Genomic DNA, 19,555 nt, shown 5'->3' on the forward strand with positions numbered 1-19,555 from the left:
CAGAGTTCCAGAGAATGGCAAGGAGAGATAAGAAAACCTTCTTTAATGAACAATGCAAAGAAATACAGGAAAACAATAGAACGGGAAAGACTAGAAATCAAGGTTTAGATTGCTGACGGAGAACTTGCGTTTTTAACGAATTCCCAGGTGATGCTGACGTTACCGTTTTGAGAAGCACCGAATCGAAGCAACTTTATATGTCAGTACACAAAGAACCCATTTATTAGATATTATCTTCGTTTTTTAAAGTTAATCTAGGTCCCCGGGAACCTGCCGGATCAAGAGACCAGCCTACACCCACACAGACACGTGTGGGTCTCATATTACAGACTTTTGAGGGCAGGCGGCACTTGACCCAGGCAGTCCCAGAGGTCTGGAGACCGCCCCGTAAGGAGGAAAAGCTCGCGGTGCCTCCCGGCCAATGTCAACGACTAGCCGCAAGGTCCACTCTCCTCCCCCGCCCGCCTCCCTCCCGCTCCTCCCTGCCGCCCCTGACCCGCCCTGCCGGATGCAGGACAGAAAACACTGTCCAGGAGGCTGTGCCGGTGCGTCACCGGCTGGCGCTGGGCCAATGACAGCCCGGGAGAGTGTCGTTTCTTCTGGCCGGGGAGGTGGGGGCCGGAACTTCCTGCGTTTCTGCCCAGCTAGTCATTTCCCCGAGCTGGGTCGGTGCGCCCCGAGCCGTGGGTCCGGGGCTGGGGGTGGGGCTGGGCGGGTACAGCTTCCCAGGCGGTTTTCGGGAACGGGAGGGGGAAGGACACGGAGGCCAGGACCCTCCTCTGCGCCTTTGAACTAGCAGTGACCCCCCTGGAACGCGGTGTCCACCAGGGTCCCGCAGCGCCGCGCGCTCTCCGCTGCAGCCGGCCCTGGGCGCACTTGACCCCGAGGAGACTGAAGCCCCACCTCGCCCGGGGCCAGGCGCCGTGGCGCTACGCTGAGCCCGCGACACCCGCCTTGGTCACCCGCCTCTGAGGGTTCCTGCGTCCAGGGGCTGCGATGGCGGCGGCGGCGCTGATGGACACGGCGCAGGTGAGTGGTTGGGCTTCAGGCCCGCAGCCGCTCAGCCCTTCATCCTCACGTATTCGGAGCCGGGGAGTCAAAGATGGGCCTTGCTCTAAGACTTGACGTCTTTTTCATCTCTCTGCTTTTGAGTCTGGGGTCCTGAGGGTTTGAGAAGGAGCAAGTGGTCACTTCCAGCCTCGGGTCCTGAATCCAGGGCAGGGATCATAGAGAGCGGGTCCCATTTCTGAACTCTAGTGGATAAGGTGGGAAACGGTTTCCTAGGCAATAGGAACCAGCAGTATGCAAGTACAGGACGGAGCTGGGAGTGTTCAGAGAGCAGGTGGGCTGAAGTCAGCCTGGAATGGCCGGCTGAGAAGCCGGGCGTCTATTCTGAGAGTGTTGGGAGCCACAGAAGCCACAGAGCATGGGAGGAAGGTGATATGACTTACATTCTAACAGGGCCACCTGGATGCCAAGTGGAAAACTTGGCTGAGGGTGAAGGTGGGGAGAGCAACCAGTAGCTGCTGCAGTACTGCTGGCCAGGTGAGGAGGGCAGGTGATGGTGGTAGAAGAAGCGATTGGATTCTAGATGGGTCTTCTAAGTGAGGCTGACCAGATTTTCTGAGGTGGAAACTGAGAAAGAAAAGCAGCAACTCGATGGATTTGGTATTAGCAGCTGGAAGGATGGATGAACCATCGACTGAGAAGGGAACTTGTTTGTGGGAGGAATTTTCACTGGAAATAGCAGAAGTTACATTTGGGCCATGTTCTGATGTTCCAGGGACCCCTGATTGGAGTTGAAGCTTGAGCAGCTAGACACACAGTTATGGAGTTTGGGGGAGGCTTAGTTTAGGTTAAGAGACACTGAATATATAAAGGGACATTGGCAGACTATACATAAAATAGAACTCTGACCCACAACCTGCAGCAACCTACCCAGGAAACATACCTCCTTATCTACAATAAACAACCCAGGAAGCCATTCTGCTGTAAGTTAGACTTGCAGGAACCCAGATTTCTATCTCTAGTGACAATCCAGGAAGTTAAACAATAATTTCTATAACAGTTGGCCTCAAATAACCAGGACTTAATAACTGACAACTGCTCTCGTTTTTGTTCCAACTTAAGACCAACCAGAAATAGCCAAATATGCACCTCTAACTGATCACTTAGGATGCTCTGCTTCTAGTTAGTTTGCCTACAGCTTTCCCAGGCCAACAGGGCGTACCTGAAGCCTTCCATTTTTTCTTTTTTCCACTTATAAAGCTTTCCCATTCCTCTGCCTGCCTTTGAGTCTCTGCCAACATAGGTGGTTGGGAGATGGGGATTGACACATATGCACTATTGATACTATGTATAAAATTGATAACTAATGAGAATCTACTGTATAGCACAGGGAACTCTACTCAGTGCTCTGTAGTGACCTAAATGGAAAGGAAATCCAAATAAGAGGGGATATATGTATACATATAGCTGATTTACTTTGTTGTATGGTAGAAACTAAACATTGTAAAGCAACTATTGCCAATAAAATTATTTTTAATAAAAATATTTAAAAATAAAGGCACATGAATTAAAAAAAAATAAAACTTAAGTGGCTAACTCCCTTTCTATAACAAACTCAGAATAAATAGCCTTTGCTTTTCTTGTTCGGTTGGTCTTTGTTTATTTTCACAGTGAGAAACACCAGGGACTTCCCTGGCAGTCCAGTGGTTAGGATTCCAGGCTTTCACTGCAGGGGGCTTGGGTTTGATCCCTGGTCCAGGAACTAAGATCCCACAAGCTGCACTGAGTGCTTAGTCGCTCAGTCATGTCTGATTCTTTTATAACCCCCATGGACCGTAGCCCGTCAGACTCCTCTGTCCAGGGGATTTTTTCCAGGCAAGAACACTGGAGTGGGTTGCCATTTCCTCCTCCAGGGGATCTTCCCAACCCAGAGATTGAACCCACATCTCCTGTGTCTCCTGCATTGCAGTCTAATTCTTTACTGCTGAGCCATTGGCGAAACCTGTGTGACAAAAAAAAAAAAAAAGAGAAGCATCCAAAATGTAGCATCAGGTGTGTGGACAAAGGTGTAACTGTGTGTCTGATTTAGGAGGGTGGCAGTGACCTTAGGGGGAAGGAGGAAGGAAAGTGGAGCCTGAGAACTGGGCATCTTGCTTCGGTACTTTGGCTGGCTTGTTTGGCATCATAGAGACAGATGAGGGAGAGTTAGTGTTTGTGGTAGTAGCTGGGTGGGGGGAGGGGGTCTGTGTGTAGGGAAAAGTGTGTCTGGCAGCTGGCCAAATTTTCCTGGGGGCATAGATATGAAAGGACGTCTGAGGCTTAGTAGTGATGGAAATAGTTTTTCATTGAGGCCTGGGCTGGTGCTCATTTGGCCATCTGCGTTCTCACCAGTCCTTTGTGGACCCTTGAGGGAGCCCTGGGATTTTCAGTCAGGCTGGAGAACCAAGGGGCAAATGGGGCAAGCTGGGAGAGCTATTAGACCCTGGTGGGTGGGGCAGGAGCACCAGAGAGGTTGGCTTTGAATGAGTGATTGGTGAAGGGACAGAATGTGCCATACAGAGAAGCGAGGTATAAGTGGGGGAAAAAAAAATGGAAGGCTTCAGGTATGCCCTGTTGGCCTGGGAAAGCTGTAGGCAAACTAACTAGAAGCAGAGCATCCTAAGTGATCAGTTAGAGGTGCATATTTGGTTATTTCTGGTTGGTCTTAAGTTGGAACAAAAACGAGAGCAGTTGTCAGTTATTAAGTCCTGGTTATTTGAGGCCAACTGGGTAGCCTGGGGAGAAGACAATGGCACCCCACTCCAGTACTCTTGCCTGGAAAATCCCATGGATGGAGGAGCCTGGTGGGCTGCAGTCCATGGGGTCACGAAGAGTCAGGCATGACTGAGTGACTTCACTTCCACTTTTCACTTTCATGCATTGGAGAAGGAAATGGCAACCCACTCCAGTGTTCTTACCTGGAGAATCCCAGGGACGGGGGAGGCTGGTGGGCTGTCATCTATGGGGTCGCACAGAGTTGGACACGACTGAAGAGACGCAGCAGCAGCAGCAGGGTAGCTTGGATTGAAGCCAGGATCATTGCCAGGTCAGGAGGCCTTCACCTCAAGGGTGGATGTTGCCCTTGGCAGTGGGAGTCATAGAAGGTTTGGGGCAGGGTGGGATCGTGGTTGTATTTGCCTAGAATTCTCTGGATACCTCTTGTTTGAGTTCTCGTGGCTGCACTAATAAATAATTAAACTAATAAAAAATTAGCATAAGACACGTTAACAGGAGAAAAATGTAAGTGAAGTCAGAAATGGGACCTAAAAAGTGGCCAAAGTCAGCATCTTTTACTTATTAGACAAACAATACCTTTGTGAGTAATCAACTGGACAAAGAAACTTAGATTTTGGGTGCCCAATTAGTGAAGAATCTAAATAAAGTTTGGGCTTCAGGTAGTAAATTAAAGAAGTAACAAGGTTTATTTATATAGGTTTCTTGGTCCAAATTCCCTCCCTTTGGCAATAAGGGTGTGCTTTACCTCCAGATACAGGGGGTGCACTTTTAAATAGTTTTGTTTTTTTAAAAAAATATCTTGGCCCAGTTTATTTTATGTATTTATTTATTTGTACTTTTTGGCCATGCGTGACATGTGGGATCTTAGTTCCCTGACCAAGGGAACCTGCGCCCCCTGCAGTGGAAGTGCAGAGTCTTAACCATTGGACCTCCAGGGAGTGCACTTTTTATGTAGAAATTTATTTTCTGTTTTCAGGGAGACAGAAATGTGAGTCACAGTGTCCCTCTTGCGTTGGCTGTTTCTTCAGTAACTTTAATTCAAAATAATCAATAGGCCATTGAGGCATATTTTAGGGAGGCCTACGCTAGGCTCCAGTAGTTCCCTCCTCTGGAACTTCCTCTGTGGAAAGAGAACAGGTAAGAGGAGTCCTCCAGCTTATTAAGGGCTTCCCAGGTGGTGCTAATGTTAAAGAATCCACCTGCCAATGCAGGAGACATAAGAGAGGTGGGTTCAGTTGCTGGGTGGGGAAGAGCCACTGGAGTAGAAAATGCCACTCCACACCAGTATTCTTGCCTTGATAATTCCATGGAGAGAGGAGTCTGGCAGGCTACAGCCCATGGGATCACAAACAGCTGGACTCAACTGAGCGTCTGAGCAAATTGTTAGCTCTGAGAAGAGGTCAGTTAAGGCAGTGATATAGATGGGCTCCAGAAGCTAGGCCTATGGTACAAGCAATCAGGAAGTTAACGAGACATTTCTAGGAAAACAAAAGAAAACAAAGGGTTAATGTTTGGAGCCAATTATAAACCAGTTTCTGACATCAGGATTCAGTCAAGAAGATTTCTAGATGTCAGGGTCGACACATCTTTTGCAGTTTGAAATGTCTCTGATGTCACCAGGTGTTCAAGAAAACTTTCTTAGTGGCTCATACAGCAGCAAACATGAGGATTGTTTAAATATAAGCAGTTGTGGCAGTTTCTCTGAAATTTGTATCAAGTCATCTAGCTTCAATTTTCAAGGCATCAGGAAAAGGGCAATTTTAGTTTTCAATGATTCCAAGTCAAAAGGGTGGGAGAAAATTGGAAACATTAAAGAGCTGTAGCCAGATATTGGAGGAAATTAGAACACTTCAGGATCTAGTCCAGATTTCAGGTAAACAACAAAACCTCAATGAAACTAACAGTGCTAGAATCATACATACAAGGGTTCAGTTTAGAACCAGGGTTTAATCCCTGGTCAGGGAACTAAGATCCTGCAAGCTATGGTGCAGCTAAAAAGAAAAATAATGAAATAAAGTCAAGTCCTTTCAGATTGTTTGGTCGTATCTGAGTCTGTTTGTATCTCTCAAATATGACTTTCCAGTCAAAAGCCTTGATAAGATATCCAATATTTCTAATTGTGTTCTATAGATTCTTGTTGAACTTTTCCAAATGTAACTATATTATTAAGAAAATAAGAATACTCATGAGAGTTTCTGAATTCTGGAGCAATCAGGTGGGGAGAAAAAAATAAATGTTTCATTTTTGCTTACAAAGGTATGCTGTGCCATGTTTAGTCACTTAGTCGTGTCCGACTCTTTGAGACCCTGTGGACTATAGCCGGCCAGGCTTCTCTTTCTATGGTTATTCTCCTGGCAAGACTACTGGAGTGGGTTGCCATTTCCTTCTCCAGGGGATCTTCCCAACCCAGGGAGGAACCCAGGTCTCCCACATTGCAGGAGGATTCTTTACTATCTAAGCCACTAGGGAAGTCCAAGAATACTGGAGTGGGTAGCTTATCCCTTCTCCAGGGGAAATTTCTGACCCAGGAATAGAACCAGGATCTCCTGCATTGCAGGTGGATTCTTTACCAGCTGAGCTACCAAGGAAGTCCAATTCACCAAACTGCTGTAAATCTTTTTAAAAGAATTCCTTGCATTTGGAAAAGAAAAGATTAAAAAATCAGTAAAGTCATAAAAACTATAATCATATTCATCAGTTCATTCAATTCTGTGTAATTAATTCTTGTTCCGCTCTGAGTCTAGTTCCTCCATTAGTTCTGTTGACTTTGCCTGATGATCAAGCATGAGAGTAACTGTGATATTCCAAGGAGTTTGTGAGATTTTTGTTAAGGCTTGAATGATTTGCCCAGTGAGGTGGGTGCCTTGATCACTGGAGATTATGGAAGGTATACCCTAAATAGAAAACACATTTAAAAAAAAATTGTTTCTTTGCCCCTGTGATGTCATCCTTCTTGTAGCAAGGGAAGGCTTCAACCCATCTGGAAAGCATACATGTAATAATAAGAACATTATGATAAACCATACTTAGTGGAAGTTGAATGATGTCCAGCTGCAGGTGCTCCCTCTTCCAGAGAGAAGAGGTTTGAGGCATCTGGGGCAAAAATAGTTTTTCCCAGGCTTATGGACCTGAAAGGTCAGACATCACTCATAGGCTGTTTTTTCAGTTTTATAGAAATCTCTCTGCCAATGTCTATTTAAATGCACCTTAAATGCACGATGGTGAGTGAAGGAATGCAGGGGGGATAAATGAGATTTGCCAGGGAGCTGGGGAAAACTAAGTAGCCATCTTGGTTTTCCCATAGCCCTGACTGTTTGTTTAGTTTGCAACTATTGTTTACCTATTTTAGTTTCTCTTATTCAGTAGCATACTGTTGCAAGGATATCAGGATGGCAAAAGTCTGGCAAGAAGGGGTCAGGATTTTTGCAGAAGCAGAATGGATTTTGTTCACATGTGCCACAGTCTTTATAAATTCTGTTGCTACTGCCTTTGCCTGAAGATCAGTTAGGACATGTCTCTGATACTTGGGTTCAATTCCTTTAGTCTGAACCTCCATTTTGATGACAGATAACATTTTATGCCAGGACATATATGACTTCAGGAATTTCACCTAATTTCCGGAACACTTAGAGCACATACATATATAGACACAACATAAAGAAGATGATAACAGATTCCACATAATTTAATATCTTTTTATAAGGAGAAAGAATAAATCTTTGAGGTATTTTAGAGGGCCCCCAAACTATCTCATCTCTCAAAGTTGTAAATCAAAAAGATTTCATTTACAATTTGATTTGAGGGAAGTTTGTCAAAAATATTTTTAAAAATTCGACTTTGTCAAATAGATCTTCACAGCAATGCTTTGGTATCCATTCAACAAAACTAACAATTAAAATCTTAGGCATATATAGATGGTTATATAGTTCTGAGCAAAATTTAGCACTTTTAGTATTAATAGAACTAGAGTTACTTAATGAATCAAAGAACTGATAAAGACAACAGAACGTAAGTACTTATTTTGACAAGACAGATGATCTTTGTTTTTTTCCTAAGTATATTATTTAAAGGTAAAGAAAAGCCTTTCATAATCTCTTATTATCAAGAGCAGACCAACTGGAAAACAAAACTTTGTTCTTTTAATAGAGAGAAAACCAAATCCCAATTTTTACTACTTTACTTTGATATTAAAATACATTTGCTTAACTAAATCCATTCCAATCTTATTCAATCATGACCACATATAAAATTCCTTTCTAAAGACTCCTTATTCACAATCCTACAGAATTTCATTTTAGTTTATCCCTTGTTTTCTTTCCCATTTAGAACTAACTAGCTTTAAGACAAAATTACTTTCATTTTCCTTAACAAAAACATCTCCACACCTTATTTTTTCTCATCCCAAAACACATTCTATTTCTATTATTGTATCTGGTAGCTTTAACCACATATATTAATTAGAATCCTTAATCCTTTGAAATCTTAATTTTTTAGTGAAAATAAAGAAGTAAACATTGTAAATTTTGTTAACATTTTGTGGCTTGGCAAATTTATAAGTACATTGTATACTTTCTAGAAATATATGCTATTTCCTAGTACAGTCTTTCAATAAATCGCAAGATATATTCACTAGAGCCAAACATACTTAATCTCTCTGTAATGAGAGGCCAAAAGTACATATAAACTTAGACTTTAGCAATTAATGTTTCAGTACTTTATCTTACTTGGAAATGATCTAGGCATCCAACAAATTCCCATCATTTAATTTAACATAGCAAAAACATAGGGTATAACTTACAAATGGATTTATGGAGTTATTTAAGTGGACATACTGTAACACAATTATTGTTTAAAAATCTACCTAAAAACTCATCACATTTACATATATTTTATATAATATTTTTATTTATTTTTCCTTCCAAGTTGCATGGTTTACAGGATCTTAGTTCCCTGATCAAGGATTGGCCCGGGGCCATGGCAACAAATCCTAATGACTGGGCTGCCAGGGAATTCCCTAATTTGTTTGTTTTTAACAATCATACTTAGATTACTCATAAAAATCTCATCAGACTTTAAAATAATCATTATCCTAAGTTTGTTTGTTTGGTGACAAACTTTGCAACAGAGACAAAATGAGCCCATTTGACTAATAAACCCAGGTAGAACAAAAGTTATTTATCTACATTATATTTAATGTTAAATCTGAGATATACCTGTATTAATTTAACCAACAAGTTTGAAAGTAGCTCTTATTTACTAAAGATTATCCTAGATATATGAACTTGAAAAATATTTGGTTTTTTATTACATATTTGAGAATTTTTATATGTGCTTATTTTTATAAGCCAATTAAACAGAGGTCTTTTACAAGTTAATTTTGGCAGTGCCATCCAGAGATAGCATACACATATGGACTTACAGACAGATACAACCAAAGAACTCATAGTTCTCATTTTAAAACTTTAATCATGAATCAAGTACAACATAAAACTTACACATGTGTGCTCAGTCTATCAGTCATGTCTGACTCTCTGCAACTTCACGGACTGGGGTCTGCCAGGTTCCTCTGTCCATGGAATTTTCCAGGCAAGAATACTGAAAAGGGTTACCATTTCTTACTCCAGGGGATCTTCTCGATCCAGGGATCAAACCCAAGAGACTTGAGTTTCCTGCATTGGCAGGTGAATTCTTTACCACTGCACCACTGGAGATGCATATAAAATTTACTAGTTTATAAGTAACAGTTGGAATAAGTTATATTATTTGTTCAGATTTTGTTCTTTGAGGAGAAGACAAATAAGATATGATTTGCCCTTGGCAAACAATTTTAAGGAGGCTGTGACTTAGAGTTTCAGCAAGAGAGGATTTTTAGCAGTTGGTGTTTTAAGAAGTCTCTTTCTCTCTCTCTTTTCAATTTCAAGTTCTACTGATTGAGCTAATCCAGGCTCAGGCTCAGTGGGCTGTGTTTACATTCAAAAAAACATGATAAGGTTTATAACTTGAAGAGACAGAAAAAGAAAATATGCTTTCTCCTAGGAGTTTTGGAGTATCTTTGTCCATTATCATATGCCTTAGGGTAATTATTAGGGGACCTGCATTTCAGACCCAGAGCTCAACTGGTATCTCTCTGCCTACCTGCCTGTGGGCATTGCTTTGGGCTGACACAGCAGTCATAGAAGGTGTGGAACCGGGATCTGAGATCTCCTCTGTGTTGGGGAGCTGGGGAGGAGGGTGAACAGTGAACAGAGAGGGAGTCCTGAGGAAAGAAGCTGATCATGGAATGAACTGTCCCCATCATCATGGCAGGGCTGTGTGACCTTTGAGGACGTGACCATTTACTTCTCCCAGGAGGAGTGGGGACTCCTTGATGAGGCTCAGAGACTCCTGTACTGTGATGTGATGCTGGAGAACTTTGCACTGATTGCCTCACTTGGTAAGGCTTTTACACCCACCCAGGTGTCCTGAGCTCATCTCTGTCCATTCCCTTTTCCCAAGAGGTGGTTCTTTCCTTCCCACAGCTGGGCTGTGGGCACTGCTTCCTCCCTTCCACCCTGCCTTTGTTTTTTGGGCTGTGCTGGGTCTTCGTTGAAATGTGCAGGCTTCTCTAGTTTCAGTGAGTAGGTTTCTCTAGTTATGGTGTGCAGCATGTGGGTTCTTAGTTCCCTGACCAAGGATTGAACCCAAGTCCCCTGCATTAGGAGGTAGATTCTTAACCACTGGACCACCAGGGAAGTCCCCCCACCTCTTCAGGTGTATGTGCTGTGGGTCCAAAGCTGAGCTGTGTGCAGGGTCCCATGCTGTCCCCAAGCATCCTCAATACCTACTGTCTCAAAGCCTTGTGGGGAAGTGTCCTAGAAGGAGGAGTCTTGCAGTCAGCCCAGCAGATCTTGTCTGATTCAGCCACTGATCTCCTGGGTGATTGTTCAGATCTCTGACAGTTCTGTTTGGCTCCTTTGCTTTAGCTAATATTCCCTAAGGCCTGACTGCCAGGAATTCTCGGCACTGATGTAGTCACTGTTTGCCATGACCACTGGGATGTTCCTGCCAGATCTCCCTTGTGTGTTCCTTTTGTAATTATGTTTCCTTTCCTGTGTTCTATTGTGGGATAATTCACCTGGGCAAGTGCTGGTCCCTTACCTACCCCATCTTCCCCTTAGGACTTACATCTTTCATGTCTCACATAGTTGCCCAGCTGGAGATGGGGGCAGAGCCCTGGGTGCCTGACCAAGTGGACATGACTTCAGCCATGGCAAGAGGGATGTATAGAAGGCCTGGCTCAGGTAAGTGTGGATGGAGGAGCATGTGACATCACTACTGACTTCAAATCAAACCTGCCACTTTTCTTGTGTTCATCATTCTTTTGGTGCCAAGCCAATGGTCTTTTATCTCTTCTACCTTGCCTTTCCTATTTTTGGTATGTTGACCACTGGTCATTTCTTCTCTGATTGGGGATTCTGTCTGTGCCCCTCACTTTTTCCACAGTTCTCTCTGCAGCACTCTTCAGCATGGGCCTGCACTTCATGTGTCATAAGATGTGCACATTTCCTCTGATAGTCCTTGAACAACAGTAAACCAGTTGCAATCAGGTTTTTCCAGATCTGGACATACCCTTCTGCACAGCCCTCACAGATTATCAGCAGCTGGAGCCCCCAAGAAAAGCCTTTGTTGAGAACAGAGCTGAAGACCTGCCTTTCCATCTGATATTGTGCCCATCTTTGTGTCCTGGCTCCTGGTATGGCCTCCCTTATTTCATGACCTTACCAGCACAGGAATGCTGGGAAGACCATTCCTTATCTTGACCTTAGGCCTCTCATCTTGCCACCAGTCCCATGGACTCATTCCTGGGTCAGACTTGCATTTGTGATTGGATTGTTTCCTTCCATGAAAATTAGCATGAATATCACCAGCATTTCTCTACTTTCAGATTTTTACTGTGGAACAGAAGGTGAGGAATCACCTGCTGAGCTCAGTGTTTCTGTAGAAGTGTCACAGAACTTGAACTCCAAGGCAGTTCCATCCACCCAGAAGGGCTACCCCTGTAACCTGCATGGCCTCCACTTGAAAGACATTCTGCATCTGGCTGAACATCAGGCAACACATTCCAAGCAGAAACCACACGTGCATGAGGCACATAGAGAAGAATTCAAGTTCAACGCCCACTTTCACCAGCCACAGATGCAGCAGAATGTGGACAGTTCTATTGGAAGGAATGAAGGCAGGGCCTTACTTGTGAAGAGCTTCAGATATGACACATCAAAGAAATCTTTTGCATTCAGGGAGGATGGGAAGGCCTTTGTGGACAGGTGTGGTTTCCTCCAGCATCAGGTCACTACCACTGTGGGGGAGCTAGAGCAGAGCTCTGAAATTGTGGTGGATTTTCCCACTGTGCAACTCCATAAGAAGTACAGTGAATTTGAGAATGCTCTCAGTGACAAACTTTCGCTTGTTCAGCAAAGAACCCACACTGGAGAAAGGCCTTATGAGTGCAACAAATGTGGGATATTCTTCAGCTATGCTGCTGGCCTCTATCAACACCAGAGAGATCATAATCAAGGAAAGCCTTATGAGTGTGGCGAATGTGGGAAATTCTTCAGCCAGCGCTCCAGTCTCATCAAACATCAGAGAGTTCACACTGGTGAAAGCCCTCATGTGTGCAGCGAGTGTGGCAAATTCTTTAGTCGAAGTTCTAATCTTATTCAACATAAGAGGGTTCACACTGGAGAAAAGCCTTATGAATGCAGTGAGTGTGGGAAGTTCTTCAGTCAACGCTCCAACCTCATTCATCATAAGAGAGTTCATACTGGTAAAAGTGCTCATGAGTGCAGTGAATGTGGGAAATCCTTCAACTGCAACTCCAGCCTAATTAAACACTGGAGAGTTCACACTGGAGAAAAACCTTACAAGTGCAATGAATGTGGAAAATTCTTTAGCCACTTTGATGGACTTGTTCAACATCAGATAGTTCATACAGGTGAACGACCGTACAGATGCAGCGTATGTGGGAAAGCCTTCAGCCGAAGCTCTGACCTCATGAAACATCAGCGAGTCCACACTGGTGAAAAGCCTTATGAGTGCAGTGAATGTGGGAAATTGTTTAGCCAAAGCTCCAGTCTCAATAGCCATCGGAGACTTCACACGGGTGAACGGCCTTATCAGTGCCCTGAATGTGGGAAATTCTTTAGCCAACGCTCCAGCTTTAATAACCATCGAAGACTTCACACTGGTGAGCGGCCTTATGAATGCCTTGAATGTGGGAAAACCTTCAGACAAAGTTCTAATCTGAGGCAGCATCAGAAAGTTCACAAACCAGATAAGCCATATAAGTGCAATGAATGTGGAAAAGCCTTCAGCCAAAGGTCTACTCTCATCCGGCATCAGAAAATTCACACTAGAGGAAAGAGTACAAAGGATGTTCTCCCGCCTTCATCAGCACAACAGCACCTCCTAGATATGAACTCTGAGAGTGGTCTTTATGGAGGAACTGTCAGCCAGAAGTTGGACCTTGCTGATCCAAATATCTATGCTGGAGAGATTCCCAATGGATGCTGAATAAATTGGAAGCTTTATGGAGAAAGGCTACATTTTCTGATCCCAAACTTTGTCAGAGTTTTTGTCACTGCTAGTGTCTGTGGTAGAAGTCATCTTAGCTGTATCCACTGGCAGGTCTCCAGAGTGTGTGCCAGCCACTTCCTGTTCTCAGGGAAGACAGGCCTCTGTTTCCTCTTTCAAGAGGGAATTGTGAGTAGCCTGAGGCCATAAGAAGATGTCTTCCCTTCCTCTGTGACTGCTTTAGCTGTGATCATGACTCATCTTTGCTATGAAGACCTGATCTGGGTCCTACTGGCAGCTTGCAGAGGTTTCCCTTTTCCAAGGACATTGTTGATCTTGTATGATACTCGTGATAGATTCATCCAGCTTCCATATTATCCATCCTTGACTTTACATTGCTCTGGTTTGGGTGATAAGGGCCTTATTGATAAAATCACCTTTAATCTCCTGTATCTGATAACTGTGTGGAGTGGGTTGAGAACAGAATGAAGGTTTTCCAAACCAAACAAGTCTCCAAATTTATTGCCTCAGTGAAGAGTGGGGTGGCAGAGAACAGTTCTCAGTCCAGAGTTGCCCTCATTTGTGTTGCTACCTGAGGTCTCCTAAGAAAGATTGTAGGGCTTGGTGGGCCTAACGTTGTGACCTAAAGGACATGAATTTTTGTAGATCAGAGATTACTTTGAGGAAGGGGAGGTTGTGCAACAGCCAGTGCATCTGGAAGCAGCCTGATTTAGGCCCCTTTTTTTATCCTGAGGATGCCTCCTATTCCTTAGCACTGTCAAGTAGACATTGTTTACCTGGCCTCTGCCAAGGAGTCATATGCCTTGATGTCTAAAATCCAGTATATGTCACCTACTGTAAGACTTACTGGGTCCAATTGGCAGATTAGAGGGAATGTATCTGTTACAAAAGTGCATCCACAAATGTTCCCTTAAATGTAACTATGCAGGATTCAGGACTTGCAGAAATTCTCAGGCCCTCCAGACCTCTGTCCTATGACTAAGGCCACTGGCAGAGGAAATCAGCCAAAGGTTTGGATTATTGCAGGCTGTCTGCATTATTCATGTCAAAACCAGTGTTGTGTTGGCAGAGAAATGGAGACTAAGAGAAGGTAGATCTTGTAAGCCAGGGACGAGGCATTTGTGACACAGCCAACCATTTTTGGTGCCAGCATATGAGGAGAGGGAGTAGAGTCAATATGGGGATGCCAAATCTTAAATTTTCTAAAATGAGTGGGAGAGCAGATTTTTACTTGCAATAATTTCTTTTAATGCTTTGTTGAAAAATAATTTCTATGCAATAATTGACTTTACATATTTAATGTGTACACTTTGATAAGTTAATATGTGTACACTCAGGAAACCAACACCACAACCATAATAATGAACCCATCCATCACCCACACGGCTACCTCATGGCCCTTGACAATCCATCCTTGCCTTCCCCAGATAACTGTTAGCTACATCCCAAGGAAACCACTGATTTACCTTTTATTCACTGTGAATTTGTTTGCCTTTCCTAGAATTTTGTACAATTGGAAACATAAAGTATTTATGCTCTGTTTTTGGTCTGTTTTCTTTCATACAGCATAATCATCTTGAGAATCATCCATTCTGTATACATGAAGAGTTCATTCTTTTTACTGCTGAGTAATCCTCTCCTGGGACCTTCCCAGGTAGCAGAGTTAGTAAAGAATCCATCTGTAATGCAAGAGATGTGGGTTTGATTGCAGGGTCAGGAAGATCCCCTCAAGCAGGAAAAAGCAACCCACTCCAGTATTCTTGCCTGGAAAATTACATGGATTGTGGAGCCTGGCAGCCATCCATCCATGGGGTCGCAAAGAATTGTACATGACTGAGTACGCACACACACACACAGAGTTCTCTGATGAGTGAATATCTTAACTTTTGTTTTTTTAATTAAAAATATCTCATAAAATACACAGCATAAATTTTCCTATCTTAAGCATTGTTAGGTGTACTGCTGCTGCTGCTAAGTTGTGTCAGTCATGTCCAACTCTGCGACCTCATAGATGGCAGCCCAACAGGTTTTTCTGTCCCTGGGATTCTCCAGGCAAGAGTACTGGAGTGGGTTGCCATTGCCTTCTCCGTTTTAGGTGTACAGTTTAATGGTATTAAGTATAGTCACATTGTGCAACTATCACTACTATGCATCTCCAGAATTCTTTTCATTTTGCAAAACTGAAACTATATTCGTTAAACAATAACTTCTTATCCCCCCACCCCTGCCCCAAGCCCCTAAAAACCAATATCTAACTTTCTGTAATGGAGTTTGACTACTCTATTTACCTCATATAAATGGAGCTATATATTATTTGTCTTTTTTGATTGGCTTATTTCACTTAGCATAATGTCCTCAAGGTTCATCTATGTTATAGCATGTGCCATTCTAAAGGAGATCAACCCTGGGTGTTCATTGGAAGGACTGATGCTAAAGCTGAAACTCCAATACTTTGGCCACCTCATGCGACGAGTTGACTCACTGGAAAAGAGTCTGATGCTGGGAGGGATTGGGGGTGGGAGGAGACGGGGACGACAGAGAATGAGATGGCTGGATGGCATCACCGACTCAATGGACAAGAGTTTGAGTGAACTCCGGGAGTTGGTGATGCACAGGGAGGCCTGGTGTGCTGTGATTCATGGGGTCGCAAAGAGTCGGACACAACTGAGAGACTGAACTGAACTGAACTGAACTGAAGAATTACTTTCCTTTTAAACTGAATAATATACCATTGTATGTATATATCATATTTTGCTTATTCATTCATCCTTTAATAGATACTTAATTTGTTTCCACCTTTTGGTTATTGCAACTAATGCTGCTATGAACATGGGTGTACAAATATCTCTTTGAAACCTGCTTTCTATTCTTTTGGGTATATACCTGAAAGTGGGATTACTGGATCATATAGTAATTATATGTTTAATTTTTTGAGGAATCTCTGTAATGTTTCCCACAGTGTCTATACCAATTTACATTTTCAACAAGGGTTCTAATTTTTCCACATCTCTACTGACGCTTGTTTTTTCTTTTTAAATAATATCTATCCTGATGAGAATGAGGTGGTATCTTGTTGAGAAACTGAGGAAGAGGTTGCCTGAGGAGAAGGTCCTCACCAGAGGCCTTGGCGGAGGGCTGGCCTCGCTCTGCGTGTCTCCAACGTTCTCATAAACATCTTGTCCCTTGAAGCTGTTTCACTCAGCCCTTAACAATCCCTGGCATGCAGCTGAAGAAACACTCCTTAGCCTAAGAAACACTTTCTTTGTTCTCTTTTAAATTAGCCTTAGAAATACTCCCGGAGCACACAGTCCTTGAGGTAATCAAAAGCCCTGCTGGTAGCCTTGATTGATAGCTGACTTGAGGCTTAGGAAACTGATTATGCTTAGAAGTGGAGCCAGCATGTCTAGTAAAGCTATGTAAATCTGAGTTTATCAACACTCCGCAGGTGTCCTGGTTTTTGTCCTGCTGCTATAGCTGTTAAAGTCTTACTTCCTTGTTAAACGATATAATAGCGCTTGCAAAATAAAGCAAATTGTCAGTTTCCAAGAAGGCTGGCCGTGTCCTCTTTTCAGAGGCATCTCTGCCGAGCTCTACAGTATCTCATTGTCATTTCGATTTGTATTTCTGTTAATGATTCATATGCTTCTTGGTCTTCTTTAGAAAAATGTCATCTCAAGTCCTTTCCATTTTTTGAATAGGATTGTTTGTGTTTTGTTGTTGAGATTAAGGAGGTCTCTATATATGCTGGCTATTAATTTATTAGGTGTGTGATTTGCATATAATTTCTCCCATTCTGTGGGTTACCTTATTACTCAGTTGATAGTGTCGTTTAATGCACAAACGTTTTTAATCTCTCATGAGATTCAGTTTGTCTTTTTGTTGTTGTTGTTGCCTATGCCTTTGGTGTCATATCCAGGAAATCATTGCCAAATTCAATGTTATGAAACTTTTGCCCCAAGTTTCCTTCCCAGAGTTTTATATTTTTGGGTCTTACTTATATTCAGTCTTTGATCAACTTTGAGTTAGTTTTTGTGTAAGGTGTTAGGTAAGGGTCCAACTTCATTCTTTTGCAGGTGGATATTCAAGTTTTCCCATTGGTTGATCTTGTCAAAAATTATTTGACCATATACTGAAGAGTTTATTTCTGGACTCTGTTCTATTCCATTAGTCTGTACTTTTATCTCTATGCCAGTAACTCACTGTTTTCACTAATGTGGCTTTGTATTACGGTAAGTTTTGAAATTGGAAAATGTTGAGTCCTCCAATATTGATATTCTTTTTCTTTAAAAAACTTTTTTTTTTTTCTTCTAATTGTCAGTGCTGGGTTTTCATTGGTACGCCTGGGTTTTCTCTAGTTGTGGCAAGAGGGAGCTATGCTCTGGTTTTGTTGTGTGGGATTCTCATTGCAGTGGTTTCTCCTGTTGTGAAGCATGTACTCCTGGGTGCACGGGCTTCAGTAGTGCAGCTTGTGGGTTCTAGAGTGCAGGCTCAGTAGTTGTGGAACATGGGGTTAGTTGCCCTGAGGCATGTGTGATCTTCCTGGACCAGGAACAGGAATCTGTGTTCCCTGCATTGGCAGGTGATTTTTTAACCACCAGACCACCGGGGAAGTCCTTTGATCTCCTTTATCAAGAATGTTTTAGCTAGTCAATGTCCCTTGAGAATCCATATGAATTTTTGTATAGATTTTTGTTTCTTACTGGGTTTTTGATTGGGATTCATGAAATCTTTAGATTGTGTTGGGTAGAATCAACATCTTACAACAATCAGTTATCCAATCCATGAACATGGGTTATCTGTGCCTGCTAAGTTGTTTCAGTCATGTCCGACTTTGCAACCCCATGGGCTGTAGCTCACCAGACTCTTCTGTCCACGGAATTCTCCAGACAAGAATACTGGAGTGTGTTGCCATGCCCTCCTCCAGGGGATCTTCTTGACCCAGGGATTGAATCCACATCTCTTATGTCTCCTGCATTGGTAGGCAGGTTCTTTATCACTAGTGCCACCTAGGAAGCCTGAACGTGGGATATTTCTATTTATTTATGTCTTTAACTTTTTTTCAGTGATGTTTTATAGTTTCTATAGTAAAGTTTTTACCTCCTTGGCTAATAACTAAGTGTTTTATCATTGATGCTATTGTAAAAAAACAAAATAAAACTGTTTTCATCATTTTCTACTCAGATTGTTCATTGTTAGTATATAGAAATGTAACTGAGTTTCCAGCATTGGTTTTGTACCCTACTTTGTTGATTTAATTTACTCTAATGGTAATTTTGTAGAGTCTTGAAGGTTTTCTAGATTTAAGATTATTTCATCTGTGAACAAATATAATTTTACTTATTCCTCTCCAGTTTGGATGCCTTTTATCTCTTTTTCTTGCCTGATTGCTCTGGCTAGAACTTCCAATACTATGTTGAATAGAAGTGGTGACAGTGGGCATTCTTTCCTTATTCCTGTTTGAAAAGCTATTAGTTCTTCACTGTTGAGTATGATGTTAGCTGTGGGTTTCACACATGTATCTTTTATTATGTTGAGGTAGTTTTCTTCTATTCCTAATTTGTTGAGTGTTTTTATTGTGAAATATTGTTGAATTTTGTCAAATACTTTTTCTGTGGCAAGTAGATGATCATGTTGTTTTCCCCCTTTATCTTGTTAATGTGATGTTAGATGATTTTCAGATGTTGAATGATCCTTGCATTCCAGGGATAAATCCCACTTGAACATGGTGTTTAGTCCTTTTAGTATGTTCCTGAATTCTGTCTGCTAATATTTTGTTAAGGATATTTGAATCAGTGTTCATAAGAAATATTGGTCTGTACTTTTGCTCTAGTATATCTTTTTCTGGCTTTGCTGTCAAAGTAAACGAATTGGTGTTCTCTTTCAAGCTTTTGGAAATTTTTGACAAGGATTGGTGTTAACTTTTCCTTAAATGCTTGATAAAATTCACCAATAAAGCCTTCAGGTTCACAGCTTTGTGTGTTGTTGGGAGATTTTTGATCACTCTTTCATTTTGCTTAGTACTTAAGAGTTTTATTCAGATATTCTTTTTTTTCATGACTCTGTCTTGATAGATTTTGTTTCCAGGAATTTGTCTATTCCATTTAAGTTATCCACTTTTTGCATACATCTGTTCATAGTACTCTTGTAATCATTTTAATTTCTGTAGAATCAGTTGTAATGTTTCCACTTTTATTTTTGTTTT

At 42.3% G+C, this 19,555-nt stretch overlaps 1 protein-coding gene across 5 annotated transcripts; it reads left to right on the plus strand.

Moving 5' to 3' along the window:
* Positions 1 to 678: 678 nt before the first annotated feature.
* Positions 679 to 19,278, plus strand: ZNF792 (zinc finger protein 792). Of its 5 annotated transcripts, none has more exons than XM_055410982.2 (4): positions 679 to 1,029; positions 10,090 to 10,216; positions 10,968 to 11,063; positions 11,266 to 11,851. In XM_055410982.2, exons 1-4 carry the CDS (start codon positions 997 to 999, stop codon positions 11,352 to 11,354), a joined length of 345 nt encoding a protein of 114 aa, XP_055266957.2. In that variant the 5' UTR covers positions 679 to 996; the 3' UTR covers positions 11,355 to 11,851. The 5 variants fall into 5 exon arrangements, with proteins under 5 accessions (XP_055266957.2, XP_088686853.1, XP_088686850.1 ...); XM_088830727.1 differs by lacking the exon at positions 11,266 to 11,851 and adding an exon at positions 14,920 to 19,278 and having other exon boundaries at positions 681 to 1,029; XM_088830724.1 differs by having other exon boundaries at positions 686 to 1,029; positions 11,708 to 14,893.
* The last annotated feature ends 277 nt before the right edge of the window (positions 19,279 to 19,555 follow it).

The sequence above is a fragment of the Moschus berezovskii genome, chromosome 22 (assembly GCF_049115385.1).
Source record: "Moschus berezovskii isolate FMDL1 chromosome 22, NW_MosBer_1.0, whole genome shotgun sequence".
In the NCBI taxonomy this organism is placed as follows: Eukaryota; Metazoa; Chordata; class Mammalia; order Artiodactyla; family Moschidae; genus Moschus; species Moschus berezovskii.

Coding starts and splice junctions, on each gene's coding strand:
- ZNF792 (XM_088830724.1), top strand. CDS start 997: ATGGCGGCGGCGGCGCTGATGGACACGGCGCAG. Junction 10,217..10,967: donor TGCACTGATTGCCTCACTTG/GTAAGGCTTTTA, acceptor TGTCTCACATAG/TTGCCCAGCTGGAGATGGGG. Junction 11,064..11,707: donor GTATAGAAGGCCTGGCTCAG/GTAAGTGTGGAT, acceptor CTCTACTTTCAG/ATTTTTACTGTGGAACAGAA.